This window comes from Cinclus cinclus, chromosome 5 (genome assembly GCF_963662255.1).
Source record: "Cinclus cinclus chromosome 5, bCinCin1.1, whole genome shotgun sequence".
NCBI classification, from domain to species: Eukaryota; Metazoa; Chordata; class Aves; order Passeriformes; family Cinclidae; genus Cinclus; species Cinclus cinclus.
Genome location: NC_085050.1, coordinates 35352940 through 35369045, shown reverse-complemented (window position 1 = coordinate 35369045; position 16106 = coordinate 35352940). Strand labels below are relative to the sequence as shown.

The 16106-nt window shown below is 34.2% G+C and overlaps 1 protein-coding gene across 1 annotated transcript in view; it reads right to left on the bottom strand.

The window, feature by feature from the left end:
- Positions 1-16106, bottom strand: part of GPM6A (glycoprotein M6A) — a 112532-nt gene that overhangs the window by 58787 nt on the left and 37639 nt on the right. The window contains exons 3-4 of the mRNA XM_062493610.1: positions 8904-8916; positions 2214-2230 (exon numbers count right to left, since the gene is read on the bottom strand). Coding sequence (XP_062349594.1) covers positions 2214-2230; positions 8904-8916 — 30 coding nt within the window. The remainder of the gene's footprint in view (positions 1-2213; positions 2231-8903; positions 8917-16106) is intronic.

Below are 16106 nucleotides of genomic sequence, written 5' to 3'. Positions count from 1 at the left end.
ACAACTATTTACACAAAGAGATTTTTGCTATTACTTTAATACTCCTGTCCAGATAAACCATTGCCCTATTCCATTGAAAAGTGAAGAATCCAGACAATTTATATGGTAATATGTTCAGTTATAAGTCACCATTTTTTTCCTAAACCCAACCAGCTACTTCACCACTTCTTATTCTGCCTCTTTCTGGATTTTTTACTTCAAGCTCCAAGTGTTAAGATTTATTTCATTGGAGCTGGATCAATGAGCTCTTTTGCGCTAGTTCTGAATTTTATCTCATCTGCCAAGGTTGCAGAATGATGTGGAATAAATGAACACCTGCTCTTGAAAAGGAAGCTATCTGAAACACCAGGCCTTGGCAAGATCAGTATAGAATATGCATGTCACCCAGAAAATCTGTTACAATGGCCAGCTGCCAAGGAAATTTTGTTCCCAGGCAAACACAGGTTAAAACTGCTGTCAATAATTTGTCTTAAGAAGACAAAGAACCCAGTCAAACTGGGAAAAAAACACCACTGTACACACAAAAAAAAATAGATTTGAATAAATTTTTCAAATAAAAATATTGGAGTTTCTTCTTTTCAACTACTTCTAAAGAGCTAGAAATATACTGTTGATACATTGTGCAATGATTCAGTCAGAATTGAATCATAAGTTCATTATTCTCCTCAGGGACAAAAATTACTCAACATACTTTGTAACAAACTGAATTTGATGGCATAAATCTGGTACAAAACCTCCCTTAAGCCCTTGTTTTTTTCATCAAGTTAATAACATTGAGAAATATATGCAAAGAAGTTTGGATTATTTATTTTTTCTTTTGCATGCATGTGTTCTGATAATAAGACAGCAAAAGAGAAAAGTGAAAGAAGAAAAGTGAACTTCAGTATCAGAAGGAAATAGAGATGAAGTTCAGAGAGAATAGGCTACAATTATGGTTCCTGTCTCAAAATGTTTAAATACTGAAAAAGCTTGATACTTGGTTAAATACTGAGTCTTCTCTGCCAGCATCTTTCAGAAATGCAACTGTCTTGGAATTTTGCAAAGAATATAAACTTCTGGGACCTACTTGACATCTGAAAATGATACTCTTATATTTTGTTTTGAACACATGAAAGAGATAGGCATTGTTCATAAAGGAAAGTATTAAATATAACAGTAGCTTTCTTCTGTGGACGGTATAAATTTTTTTTTCTTCCTTAGTTTAACGTGAAAAACTGCTAAGGGTTGTCTCCTTTCTTCATGACAGCATTTGGCACATTCAAGACTAAAGCATGAGCTTGCTTAGCTGACCAATATTTTTTCTTCCACCAGTGGTCAGATACTAAAGTTTTTGCAAAATTCCATCATATACTCTCTTTGGATTTGTATTATCTCTGTGTATTGGCTTGAGTACAACACAGCTTCTTATAAGATTTCCCTTGATTTCTTCAACCAAATTTCTGTGTTCTCAATGACTGCAAAGGCAGATCTTCACAGAGTTCAATTAAGTGTAAGATGCAACATTGGCTCATAAATCTGAAACAAGACTTTTAAAGAAAACACAAAATCTTGTACAAATAATTAAGAAAGGAATATGGATGTTTACTTCCATAAGTTTAGGGTGAGGTTTTTTTCTCCTACAAATAAAGAAGTTAACGAGAATTTTAGTTCTTGAAAAGATTTGTTTGCCTCATTGATTATTGAGCTATTTTGCCTCATTTGAATGTCAAATGTCAAAGCCCTGAGGTGAAGTTAAAAGTGGGACTGACTCCCCAGCCAAGAAGAAAGCTCTCAGGGACACTGGGTTGCTTTACAGAATATCCTGCTCTGACCTCAAAAGATCTGATGCTTCTAAAAAACAGCAAAAGGTTTGAGAGAATCTGATTTTATATTCTTGACAAACATGGCAAGGAAATGCTAGAGGGTTTATTGATGTTAAGTAAAGGCTTCTTCTGGCCTGGTTAAACTACTATTTGCTTTCGGGCAATTAACTACACATGTTCTTCACTACAGAAGTAGAATACTAAATTTCTCAGTAACCATGTGAGATCAGTAGGGCAGACGTCGATTTTAAAGATAATGGCCTAAAGATATTTCAGTGTTTACAACTGAGCAATTAGCTCAGATTTCAGTTTGTATGGATTTCTAGTTGCACCAACCTTGTCCCTGCCTCGTAAAACTGATTTCATATTAGTCTTTACAACACTATTTTATGAAACTGAAGATTTGAATACTTTTTCCCTTTAATTTCCTGCTTTTCCCAAAGGATTTACCAGCTTACTGCTCAAAGTAGTTCTATAGGTCATTATATGCCCTACGCAGCTGTAGTTTCTAGGACTTAAACTGCAACAAGAAGATTTTACGTTAACATTTTCCTTCTTTTCATAAAATTAAAAAAACACAACATCGTGACCCAGCAAGCTGGCAGAGTATATGGGATATTTCCAGTCCTAGCTCTCTGATGACACTGAGTTGTAGTGTTTTGCTAGATGGCATGGGGCAAGCATAGGAGTAATATGTGCTGAATTTTCCCTTCTCCCCCTTTATTCTTTTGTTTGCTTGTTTTAACCCAGAATGGAACAGTAGGTTTGTCTAGAAGTTCTATATAAATAACAGTATATGATATTTAAGATGGGAAGATTTTAATTTGTATCGTATGATGTAAAATGAGAAAGAAGAGGCCTCCAAAAGCTATCCAGGCCATTTGCTACTATCACAGAGAAACCAGTCATGCCCAATGTCCTTATGTCAGCTTTCTGGTATCCTGATCTGGAAATCCCTTGCCAACAGATATTCTATACCTTCACTTTAAACAGATTTATTTAGACTAGATTTTCCATAAATCTAACATCCATAATTCGCATCTACTCATGTAAGAGTTAACAAAGGTATGTTCTCTCTTCTTATTTCCAATTCAAGAAGATAAAAGAAGAGAAAAAAGAATCTTCAAAGGTTCTAAGATTTAACAAGGGGTAGCTCTGGCAAAGAGATCTTCAAGGCATAATAAAAACTGAAGAAATCTGAAAACCCAAGCATTACATTTGTCCCCAAGTATACTAGAAGTAAATCACCATACTATAAATAATGTGTTATTTATTATAATTCCTAATTTTTAAAATATGCAAAATACTGATATATATTGATATTAATATAATTTAATGAGCTATAGAAAATTTAGGACATATCTGACATACTATGTAGTAAGAAATTGAAATATGAAATTCATATAGTGTGAAAACACAAAGGAAGATAAAAGCAAAGCTAGGGGAAAAGCACATAACTTGTTCACACATTTCATATGGCATTTCATCACTAACCATTTATGTAGCACAAATGAGTCACTAAACAAGTTTTCAGGTTTAAGATATTTCTTTAGGCAGGCAAATATTTACAGTTTCCAGTATTCCTATACCCATTAACTGAGGATTTTACCAGGGTGAAAAAAATGGGTATCCAAGATCTTACAAACCACCAACAAAACACAATATTTAGGGTAACTACCAGAACCAAAATCATACTCCTTGAAAATTGAAAAAAACCCATTTATTTTCATACTAATAATTATATATATACATGGATGCTTATAGTCACACAGCCTGAGCTGTTAAACAGATAATACTGCAGCACAGTAGAACACAGCAGCAATACATCCTCTTTGATGTTCCACAAATGCAAAATTTCTTTTTGATTAAGCAAGAAATAAGGTATTGTTTGAGAAACCATTGCTCTTCCATTATTCTTTACCCATAAGTCATTGTTAAAATACAATAAAACAAAACATAGTTTTCTCAACATTTCCCCTACAATTACTGCAGAACGATATTTGAGGTGCCAAAAATGTTCCTTCTCATGGCTGGTACAAAATATGCTAAAACCTTGAAATTATTTTGAGAAGAACCAGAGCGTGGAAAGCTCTTCTCTTTTCCATATCTGAAGTTTCATAAATAAACAGCTTCCTGACACTTGTTTCTTGATGTGTCAAATTTCCCTTTCTGCATCAGCCCAAAGATGAGAAGTATAGACTGAAAGAGACAAGAAATTATCCATCTTCCAAATGGTGTACTGCTAGTTTCTGTAGGCATTAACACTGGCATTTGACTACTGCATTAAGTGAGGTAAAACAGAAAAAAAAAAAAAAAAAGGGTTGTTTTTTTCATTTTATTGGTAAATTTAGTTTATTCTAATCTCCAAATATTATTAATATCTTGACCTATCATAATAATAGTATCTTGGCCTGAGAGAGCTCCTCATAATGACCTTCAAAGAGGGTAGATCTAGTGTAAAAAAGCTGTAAAACAATTGTCATTATTTTAGAGTGCCAAGGTAGGCATATTCTAATAGAGTATATCAAAGTATATATTCTATATGGTATAGTCTCTACTGCCTCCTGAAAGAGCCAGAAAGTGACCACTGAAACTTTAGCAGTTGCTTTGTTTATTAAAAAATCACACTAAATGCAAGGTTAGATCTGGAACCAGCAATCAGTTCCAGAGGAATTTCCAGAAAGTCACAGAGTACAGACGGTTTCACTTGTACAGTCCAAGGTGATGTTCTCACAGTAGAGCTTGCTTTATTAAACTCTATCTATAGCTGCAACCTAGAAAAAGGCTTCACTACAAACGACAGGTTTTTTTTCAGCTTTATTCTCATTGTTACTGGGAAATCTACTGGCAGTGTAACGCCAAATTGTGTTGAAAAATGCTGAATTAAGAGAAAGCCTTAGCATCTATCTTTTAAATAGAGGACAAAGAAACAGAGTCCATCAAGAGAAAGAAAAAGCATGGGCTGGGATTTTGGAGTGAGTAATACAGACAAGTGAAGAATCTACTGAAATCATTAGTATGATCAGAACTGTTAACAACCACAATAGAACATAAACAGTATGGATTTGTAGAGGCTGATTTGCACTTTAGGGTGTTAAAAAAAGTTCTTTATCAAGAAGAATACATGATAGAAGAAAGTTATCATATGTAAATTTTCTGAGTCTGAAGACTTCAGGCTTCATTCTGTAAAATTTAAAAAAATCACAATGCTACCTGCTGTACAATAAAAACACAGCAGGACTTAAGGAAACAGCTCCTGAACAGTTAGAAAAACTATGTAATTCCTCAGCAGTAGAAACACTAATATTTTAGACTATTTTGGTCTGAAGATTCTGAATTTTTTTCCTCCAAAATCCATCCAGTAGTGTCAAACTCCTTCATTTATTGCCACATGCACTTCTTCATGAACTCACATCATACAGGTAGGAGCTGCAACAGCCAATTTCACTTGAATGTTTTCATACCCATTAATATCTGATGAAGGCCAAAAAACCCCTTCCATTAATTAAAAACCGTAAGTATGGGAAAGAGACCCTTATTAACACTTTTGATGAAAAGCCATTTTCTTCTAGGAATTTTAAGGTTGAAAAGAAACTTCAGGGTAACATTAGAGTCAGACTGTGCCCAATATTGAGGAAAAGAGAATAGAGTCCAATGAAAACAATGTGCTACTTGATGCCAGCTGCTTCAGCTTCATTCACATCATCAAGCCTTCATATATTTGCTATCATTGTACTTCTGCAACAAGTACTTTTTAATGAAAATACAGCTTTAAAAAAAGCTTCAGAGGATATCAGGTAACAAACCCAGATACTACCAACACTACAAGTTTCCCTGATTATGCTTCTTGCCTGCTTGAGCCTTTCTGACATGTGGCATTACCATGCAAAAAAATCCGTAATTCAAAACAAAACAAAATCCCTCACACCAAAATAAACCCAGCAGAGGTTTGCCTTCATTATGGACCAACACAAATTGCATTTGTGGATATAGTTTAGGGGAGATAATAGTGGTGCTACGTTTATGGACTATGAAGGCCTTTTTCAATCTTGATGATCCTGTGGACCTGAGAATCTGTTTAATGGTGGCAATGAAGAGGAAAAAAAAATTGCAGTCAGCAAACTTGGGATTCATTTTGGATTTTATTTTCCATTCAGGAATTTTTTTAGTAATGGTAGTTGCTTTATTGTCCCACACAAACAGATGTGAACCACCATAATGTTCATAGAAATTACTCATGGCCATATTAATTTAACTTCAATAATCAAATGGCAAGTTATGATGCAAAACAATAAAATATATAATCTGTTTTGTATTTAGCATTAATAGAGAGAAAGAAATATCAGAATCATATTTCTGTACTATACTGATTTAGCAATTAATTTATTAAGTAGAAATTCCATGTAAAAAAAAAAAAAGATTTTTAATCATATCAATAAAGCTGGAACACAATGTAAATTAAACATCAGTCTGTCAGTGTAAACACCAGCACAGGCATAGCAGACAAATTCTGGATCATTTTTAACATAAATTAACTTTAACTCATTTTCTAATGCTTATTTACTCAAAAAGCTCCTCCTCTAATGATTGATATATAAAAAAATTCAGAAGTAGCAGTTACTACCGTTTATCTACAATTTATTAATGACTAAATCTGTAGACAAGCTGCAACTAGCACAGCTTTATGCCTCAAATCATTTGGCTGGGTTTGTTTCAGCTGTCACTGGGGATGTGGCCAGTTCTCCTAAATTCTCTTTAACACAAACTACTTGTATGAGCTTTTCCTATAAGACATTCCTCCATTTCCTTTATTGAAATTTAGAATTCAGGATGTTTCATAGTACAGTGGTTAAAACAACTAAACAAACAACAACAAAATTATGAATAAATAGGAGATTTCCAATTAAATACTGACTGCCAAAATACTGGCAAAGAAATTATACACTCACTTGATGTCAGTGGGCTCTTCTGTATATTTCTTTATATAGAAGATATATCAGATCTATATATATAGATAAGAGATCTTTTGAATCCACTAAGGTATCTATAAAGGCTCTTCATAAATGCACATTGTAAAACACAAAAACGTGTGCAGTTATAGAAGTCACAAAGGATGGCTGTGCCATATAAAGACTGTCTGAGATTAATGAAGGTATCTAAATCTAAGTCAATGAAAACCATTGAAATGCAAACAGTTTCATTAAATGTTCTATTTTCCACATAATTTGAAAAGAGACATCCCAACCTTTTAATTAGAAGCATATTTTGTATTTATAAGAAAGTAGAAAAAATGAGTTTCAGGCATTTTGATTATCTTTGCAAAATATGAAAAAAAATTTCCTTGTTTCCTTAGCTCTGGCTTAACACAGCAAAAGAGAAAAATTGAAATTATAGTTTGATAATTTAAGATCTGCACTGTACTTTCCAGAGCAGAGGTATATGAACGTTTGTATTTCTTCCCTAAAGTGCTTCAAGAGCATCAAGGTAAGACAGTAACACAACACATTGTCACTGACAGTATTGATGGGATTTAATTTCTGCAGTCCTATAATGAGGACAGAAATGTTCCTAATCTTTCATATGCAGTTTTTGAAAGTCTGATATCATCAACTACCTTTAAAACACTGCTATACCTTTAGGGTGAGGCTCAAAGGTACTTTGGAAAGACTTCTCCTTTCTACTGACCCCACTCTATACCCTGTTCTAGGGAAGAACAGAGGTGCAGAAAACATCCTGAGACTGGGTCAGTCTGCATGATATCCAACTGCGGATATTTTAGGAATATCAGCACTTGTTATAAACAAAATCTCTTCCATCTTAAACTGAGAACAGTAACAGGTGGCAGATAATTAAGTGCATGTTTGTAGGAGGACTGCATGTGAGTTGCAAGTACAGTCTGATTTTAAATCTTTCTAACATCTGTTATAAAAGTGGCTTGTCCCAGGTATTCCAATTTTTAAACAGATAAGACAGAACCACAAATTAGAATGGTGAACACACTGTGCTTAAATTGGGAAATCTGAGGCTTTGTGGAAAGAAAAGGAGTACAAAAAAAAAAAAAAAAAAAAAAGGGACCTGGTGAGAAGGTGGCAAAGATCTTGGCGGGAGGAAAGACCCTGGAAGAGAGAGAAGAACCAGGAGATCAGATAGCTGGGTGGAAACAATTGTTATGGTCATCCAGTGTTCTTGACTAACAATGCCCAAGATGAGTAAGTACAAAGAGCAGAGGAATGGCACAGCTTTCTGCCCAACCCTCCTGGAAAAGCAGTAGTCTCTGTGCAAGGGAAGTGTGATGTACTGAAAATATCCCTGCTGGGGATTTCTGTTGAGGAGACAGAGATGAAAGGGGCAATGTGAGTGAGAAAAACAAGTTGAGGAAAATCTGGTCTAGTTAGTTCTTAAACAAATTAACTATAGGCTATTTATAGAATCTCACATGTGCAAGCACTTAAAATCATATCTATTTTATAATTATGGTATCAATACCATATCTGCATATCACATTCAAGTAAAATTCATGTGCCTTTCTTAAATGCAAGTAATTTCAATCATGCAAAGCATATACTCTGATGTGAAATACAAATGGACATATCCAGAATTTTTAAATGATAGAGAAAAAAAACACTAAAACTTTTCTGCTTTAAAAACCAGAGAATTCTACTAAGGTATATACTGAATAATGTTTTAGTCACATACCGCAGTAACCATTTTCTACTTACCAGTTCTTCCTCTACACTTTTCAACATCAAACAAGGCAGCAACTACAGAACTTTGCTCAAAAATTGAGTTCTGAGTCTTATCAGGATTCTGCTCAAGTACAATGATTGTTGGTATGCCTTCCTGCTCCTGATTTGCACATTTTCACAGCTGTAGGACCTTAGAAGCGCATAGGAATCTGCACTGTATTGCCAGAATATATTGAGAGCCTTCTGGAAACAGCTGGCACAGGCTTCCTGAGATCATGGCTAAAAAAAGATATTTGTATTTCCAGTGTTTCTGACTACTTGGAGAGTAGGATTGTCCACTTTCTGCTACAACAATCAAGTCATTGCTTCCAAGTCTGTCAACTATGGTAATTCAAAAAATCTCTGCCTAAACGACTCATGCTTCTGTACTATCTATCTTCAGGCAGTGACATCTGAATCTCAGATCTACACTTTCTCTTTTTGCTGCACCCCTTCAGACACGCCAAAATATTTCAAAATAGAAGTAACAGAGAAACTCTTACTAATTTATTTCTTTTAGGGAATATTTTAATAGGATGAGCCCTGAGGACAAATGGTGCACCAGCTAAGAGCCCTAGTAGATACCAGTCTTCATTTCACCTTTTATTCTGATCAGTTACCATGCCCTCACTCCACTCAAACATTAACACATTTAATAGGGAGGTGTGACCACAGACCCACCAGGTGTTGTAAAGGGTGTTGCTCAGCCCCATGTGCATCTGCCCACCTGTAGATGCTTGCATAATTAGGCCTTGTGTTCCTTCAAAATAAAGAGTTCCTTGAAAAACATAACAAATATTACATCCGAAACAATAGAGAGAAACAAGTTTTGCTCAAATACATAACTTAAAGAACAATGACAAAATGTTTAAATGCAGTTCCAAAGTTGCAACACGAATAATATACCATCTAAGTTTTCAGTCATAAGAACCTCATTTAAGTCCTAAAAGAGGCTTTTACTTTCATTGCATATCACAATTTGTGAAATCCAGGTTATATTGAATTTGTATTATAATTTGAGTGACCCATTCACTGCAACTAAAGGAATTTTCTCATAGCTTTTAGAGATAAGATTAATTATCTTTTCAAGGCCAGATATTCCAGAAAGTCAAATATTTTGTCCTTAAGCCTTCCCTGATTGTGTCTCTGCATGAGAGGTGTATGCCAGCTAAGGGAGAGTGTTGATGCACCCAGAGGAAATCACACTGTGCTGCAACTCCTTGAGCTTGACAGATGACTGCCACATAATTTAGAGAGCCAACAGTGATGCATCATGTGGTTAGAATGAACTGGAAATTCACTCCACAATCCACAAACTTATACAAATGTAAATCACCTTTCGGGTGGGGTTTTTTGTTGTATCATTTGGTTGGTTGGCTGGTTGGTTATTTTCCGGACAATCACCTGAATCCATTAGTGGTCTGCAATAACATTTCAGCACAAAAATCTTTTAAGTTATTGGGTGTGCACCATCTAGGTCAAACCCACCTCAGGTTTCCCACAGCATCCATATACAGCTAACTTGAAACTCCGTTTGTACCCATCAAGTTACTTCATGACAAATCATTAGGATCAGACAGAAATTCAGTTCACCTCTAAGGCCTGAGTATATCACACACAGAATGTAGTGGAGTGGCAGGAATATACAGGCACCTTTGACTCCCACATTCAATAACCAGACTCTCTCAAACACAAATTGTTTTCTATAAACTACAAAGAAAATTTTCAACAGAAGGAAAAAAAAAAAGAGGATGAATATTCATAAAGTATCTCATAAGCTTTGTAGAGTTACAAGCTAAGCAAGAAAGTAAGGCAGACCCTTTGCTGAGTAACAATTATAAATATTTGTTTAGTCTTCATTTCCCTGATTACTATGTAACCCAGAAAACAGCAACAGACATTTGTGGCATTTTCATTTCTACTACCTAAGCTTCTTCTGCTGACACTTTTAATCAGTGCACTTAGCAATCTATCATGCACACAAAATGAATACTTCTTTACATATCTGGGGGGCAATAATTAGCCTTGTGAAAGGGATGTAATTACCATTGTTTTTTTTAAACTTAGCACCACAACAAAAACTCATGCCAAAACTTCTTCTAGAACCTAAAATACATATCAGAAAGGAAGTTACCAAAACTACGTCTATTCTATGTCATTAGCTGACCATGAAGATAAGGTTCTGTGACACTGAAAAATTTGGTCCATTGAGGGAAGAGGTAACATATACATGAGGCAGTGGTGTAAAGACCATCAGCAGGATGTCTCACTGAGTACCAATGATCTTTCCAAATGAATATTAATATATATAATCCACCACATGTCATCTTGTATTACATGTCCCACATTTTGCAATTATTATTTTATTAATATTAGCATAAAAAGTTATGTGTTCATATTATCCATCTGTGCCTAAAGCCAAAATCTTACCTACCACACAACATAATGTACAGCCATGTGCACAGGCACCAGGATTTTCTCCTATTCAGCAAGTCCACAGACCAGTGATTTTGGGCTCCCAGCCAGCTATGCACAACATTCACACATGACTTGTGTGCCCACAGCAATCTAAAGACGGCTGGTGCTTTGTGGGGACATACCAAAACAGGGAAGGTAAACAGCACAGAAAAATACATATGAGGGACTTGGAAAATTCCCTACTATGATAATGCTACTGGCAGTAAGACTTTCCCCAAATGTGGATGCTTTTCACCACAGGAAGAATTTGGGGAAGGTCGTTCAAGCTCACTGTCATGGCAAATGACAATTTTCTTCCACTGTATGAAACAAATGAAGAAATTTCAGGAAAAAAAGATTAAACCTGAGAAGACCTGAAAGAATAGAGACACAATGAAATCTAAACATGAATGTAAAGGCATGAAAAAATGATGAAATTATCACTATCATTTGGTCAAGAAGGAAACAAAGTCAGATGAAGAAAAAAGAGGAAAACTTTATTATAATACAGCTACATTAAACTAAAAGCATATTTTGTTACCATTCTTTACCTAAGCATCTATAATAATTTGCAATCCTACTGCCTGATTTAACTGTTATAAATAGTTGTGTATACCTGCATTTTTCATCAAGTAAAATATTATTAGTTCAAGTAAAATATTATTTCTGAGAAGGGATAATAGCAAGGAATTCGTCACAAAAAGATCATGGAAAGTTTATCATTTTTAAGGCTTTGGGAGCCCTTAACTATATCCCCAACATTTTATCAAGCAGGTAATAAAGTGGGACCTCACGAGAGCTGCACAGGCCAGATAAAAGCTCATACAGTAGGGGTCAGGAGAAGCAAAAGTGACTTGTGTGAAGTTTGGGGCTCTCTGGAACTCCATAAATATTGTAGATCTTCACCACAAGAGCTATAGGAACAGAATGCAGGAAGGGAAGCAGTAAGGAACCCACAATCCACTGTCTGGAGTCAAACCACACAGGGTGACTACAGCTATCAGAGAACACATGCTAAGTCTTCTGGAAGTCTGCATATCATATTCAAATCGAGAGGTAGAATATTATGAACTAATTGCAAAACCATCAACAATGAAAATACTAACTTTGTGCAAATTGTATTTCTACAGCACATTCCCCTTTTCAGTTTCTACTGGTTTCCAGTGATTTGGAGCTGAAAAGTGGATGCTTGCATATCAAGAGAAATCATGAAAATTCCTCACATACATGACAAACCAAAAACAAACTAACAAAATCCACAAACAAAATGAAGCTAAGGTATAACACGTGACCCAAGAAAAGCTGATCCTGAACTCTTGCATGGCATCAAACTTTTATAATCACTTGCCTAACAGCATCTCAGGAAACAAGCAGTAGAAAATGAAATCTGTTCTCTGACACAATAAAAACAAGAAAGCAACTCTTTTGTCTCACATGTAAAAGTATCTTTTTCTTTTTTTAATATAATCTTATGAACTAGCATTCCTGTGAGAATTAGTGGAGAAAATAGAGAAAGAGGAAAATTAAGGCTTACTTTTGCTAAAATTTCTAAAAGAAAAATATAATTAAAAATTTTGACTGATGTAAACTTTATGATTTGGGACTTAGTTCTTCTTCTTAAAAACAAACAAACAAAAACCCAACAACAACAACAAAAAAAAACCCCACACAAAGTCATTCCTTTTACCTACCTTCCCTAATATCGGTTCTATTTTTTTCTTTATCTCATTACACTCTCCCACAAGCTTTTCATAAATTCTCTAACTTTTTTATTAAAATTAATTTTCCACTTATGCTTTTCTTATTTTCTTCCTTTCCAGTTTAACTAGTGCTGACAAATTGCTTCATTGCTTTCCTTTTCTTTTGGGAGCTATGTTTTTTTCTCAGCCTTACATCTTTAACTGTATCATGAAAGCACATGGCTTTTTTCCTGTTTCTTTCTTTCTGTTCACTTGGAGATGTGATCAGTCATGCCTTAACCAGTGTGTTTTTAAGACTGTTCAGCTCTGTTCCATTTTGGCAGCATTTTCTTACTAATTTTTCACATACTAACTAAATTTCTCAATGCATTTCAAATTTGCTTTCCTAAATTTGAAAATTCCTGTGTGACTATATGTGGTCTGAGTATTCCTTCTAGGCTGAATACAATAAGGCTGCTAACCCTGAGATTAAATGCCCTAATTTCATACAATTTCAGTTAATTCACAACTGTTTATTTTCTGGTAATTTTCAATAACTTTTCTGTCATTAATATTTTTTTGCAATCAAATTTTCCTATGGCATTTAAATCTCCCAAATACTGTACCTTATGAAAATAAATGCTCAGTCATACTACAGATTCAACCATACCACATAAGTTGAAAACATGATATAAAAAAATCAATTTGTGCAAATGTATTTTGAAAAGAAAATAGCCTTTAGGTAAGCAAGTATATATATATATATATATATATAGTTATAGTTATATGTACATATAGTTATATATAAAGTTATATATATAGTTATATATATAGTTGTATATATAGTTATATATATATATATATATATATATGTATAATGAACAAATGGGAATTTACTTGTTATTTCACAAATTATTTTTTGCAGAGTTGTTGTGTTATTATTCAGACAGTAGCCTTATTATGCTTGGCACTTTACAGATGTCTCCAAAAATGAGGTCACTGCCTTGAAGAGCTTATAATTAACCCCCCTGTGAATTATATACCAAATAATTGAGGATAGTATATCTATTTGCCTGTGAGCTATACAGACAACATTATTCAAGGTTAAATATTACATATTTGTATTACTTTGGGTTCCAGTTTGTATGTTATCTAACACAGAAATAAAAACAAATGAGTGATGAAAGATTTGAGAAACAATTCAAGCCAGATAACTGTTTTCTCATTTGCTTTTTCATAGATGGAAGCAAAGTGAATGGGTTACCAAGACAACCATTTCATAAAATCAGATTGTCAAAATCTGTTAGGAAACAAGTAGTCTATAACATGAGCCTTTGGCTAAATGAAATCATCTGATATGATGGAACTTTAAAATTACCTTATAATTTCAATTAAAACAAGTTGCACCCATCCAGCCTTGAATGATGACCACTACCATAGTCTGCAATTGTCATTCTTCAACTAAATAGTCAAAGTCTAGGAAGCAGACCTACTAATCCTTTTCCCTTCCTTATTCTTCAGTAATAATTTTCTTTGTTCTGACCACCATAACTGAAAGAATACTTTTGCAAAGCTAGCAGAAATAGGTTCACATTTTCCCAGCCAAAAAGCTGTACTGAAGAGACTGTTTAGTATTCACAATATCACTTCTATCCTTCTTTGCCCTGCCTAACTAGGGAGTTAGATCCTGTGTATATAAACCAAAGAGAGTGTGTGAGAAGAATAAAGGCTTTGCAATTTCCATCTATTTTTGTCACTCCATTTTTGCTTCTCTTTTTCAAGTTCTCTGATCTAAAAGCAGCATTGCTTTTTTCACTTGCCAATACTACAAACTTGCAATCAGTATTTTTATCAAATTAATGATGTAGTGAGAACATCACAATCTCCCAGGGAAGGTATGCCATTTTTGTGACACTAGTGCTGTGTATGAACCTATCAACAAATGGAAGGAAGATTATTATTATTATTATTATTATTATTATTATTATTATTATTACTACTACTATTATTATTAAGCTCCAGTTTATTTCTTTTTGGTTATACATGGAATATATGCATTTTACATGCATGTTAAGAGCATTTTGTTATCATAAAACACAGAAATATACACACAGGTCTTCAAAATTATGTGCTGCTTGTTTCACAATGCTTTTCTTATAAAAAATATTTAATCTTAACTATAGCTTCTGAAATGTTCTGATTTTTCTGTTGGTAAGTTTCTAGAATCTCTGGAAAACACTAAGAGCTCCAGATGGAAGAATTTTTTGAAAAGCTTGATTCAAGAGAATTCTGAATTTTGGCAGATAAATGCTGCATATGTTGTGTGGAGGTGATCTCCTGTGGGGGACAGGAAGATGATCTCTTAATGCACATTCACCAACTGTCATAAGGCTGAAAAGAATACGCACGTATCTTGTGCAATGATACTTATCAACATTTCAAACCCCTGTTTCTCAGTGCAAAAGCTGAAATAAATCTTAAAAGTGAACTGTCATGTTCTTCAGGGGATGAATTAAACATGCTGTTAAGTGTGTACACCACTGGGAACAAAAAGTGGTCCTTTTAACCCATATTTATATAACTCTCTTTAAAAAAAACAGACTTCCAACAGCATGTTTTATTGAGGGGAAAAAAAAAAACATCTCTGAACATGCCAGCATAACATACAACAATCCAGCTGATATTTTCAGACTAAATTAAGGTACAGTTCTTAACTAAAATAACTAGACTAAAGTAAATAATTAACTAGGACAAAAAGTTAATTCTATTTAAACAGTATAGTACAGTAACCTTTCCACTTAAAATGTTCACTGATTTAGGTGCTTTAAAAAGATTTTCAGATCCGTGGTCTAAATATGTGAGAAAAAAACCCAAAAAAAAACACAGAAAGAAAATTAATTCATCATTTCCTATGGGACTTTTCTACTGCAAAAAAACACAGAACTTCTACTGAAATAAACATAGGTATAGAACTAATTCAGTTGTGCCACTTTTTGTTGACCATATACATAAATTTCCCTCTTTACCCAAAAGGTGAAATCTTTATAACAGGCAGCTGTGGCATACCTCATAGGAGTGTTTTGGAGAATGTTAATAAATGTGGTTTTCCTTAGAAACAAATGAACTCCCTTTGAGGATGTGGAACAAGTAGGATCCTCCCAGCAAATGGGGATCTCAGTGGTCACAAGGAGATCTAACTCTCAATATTCTTCAGTAAACTCCTTTATTGAATGTTAGATATGATCTAGTCTGCTAAATTCTGGCAAAAGTTTATTTTTCAGTAATGATCACATTTTAGTTCAGAAAGAAATAGTTCCACATGAGTTGAAAATGCAGCCTTCATTAGGCAATTCTCACAGCCTTAGGCTCCTGGTGTGTTATCTAGCAATGATCTTTTTTTTTTGTTTTTCCGTAATTTAGAAGATGATGGTTTAGTGATATAA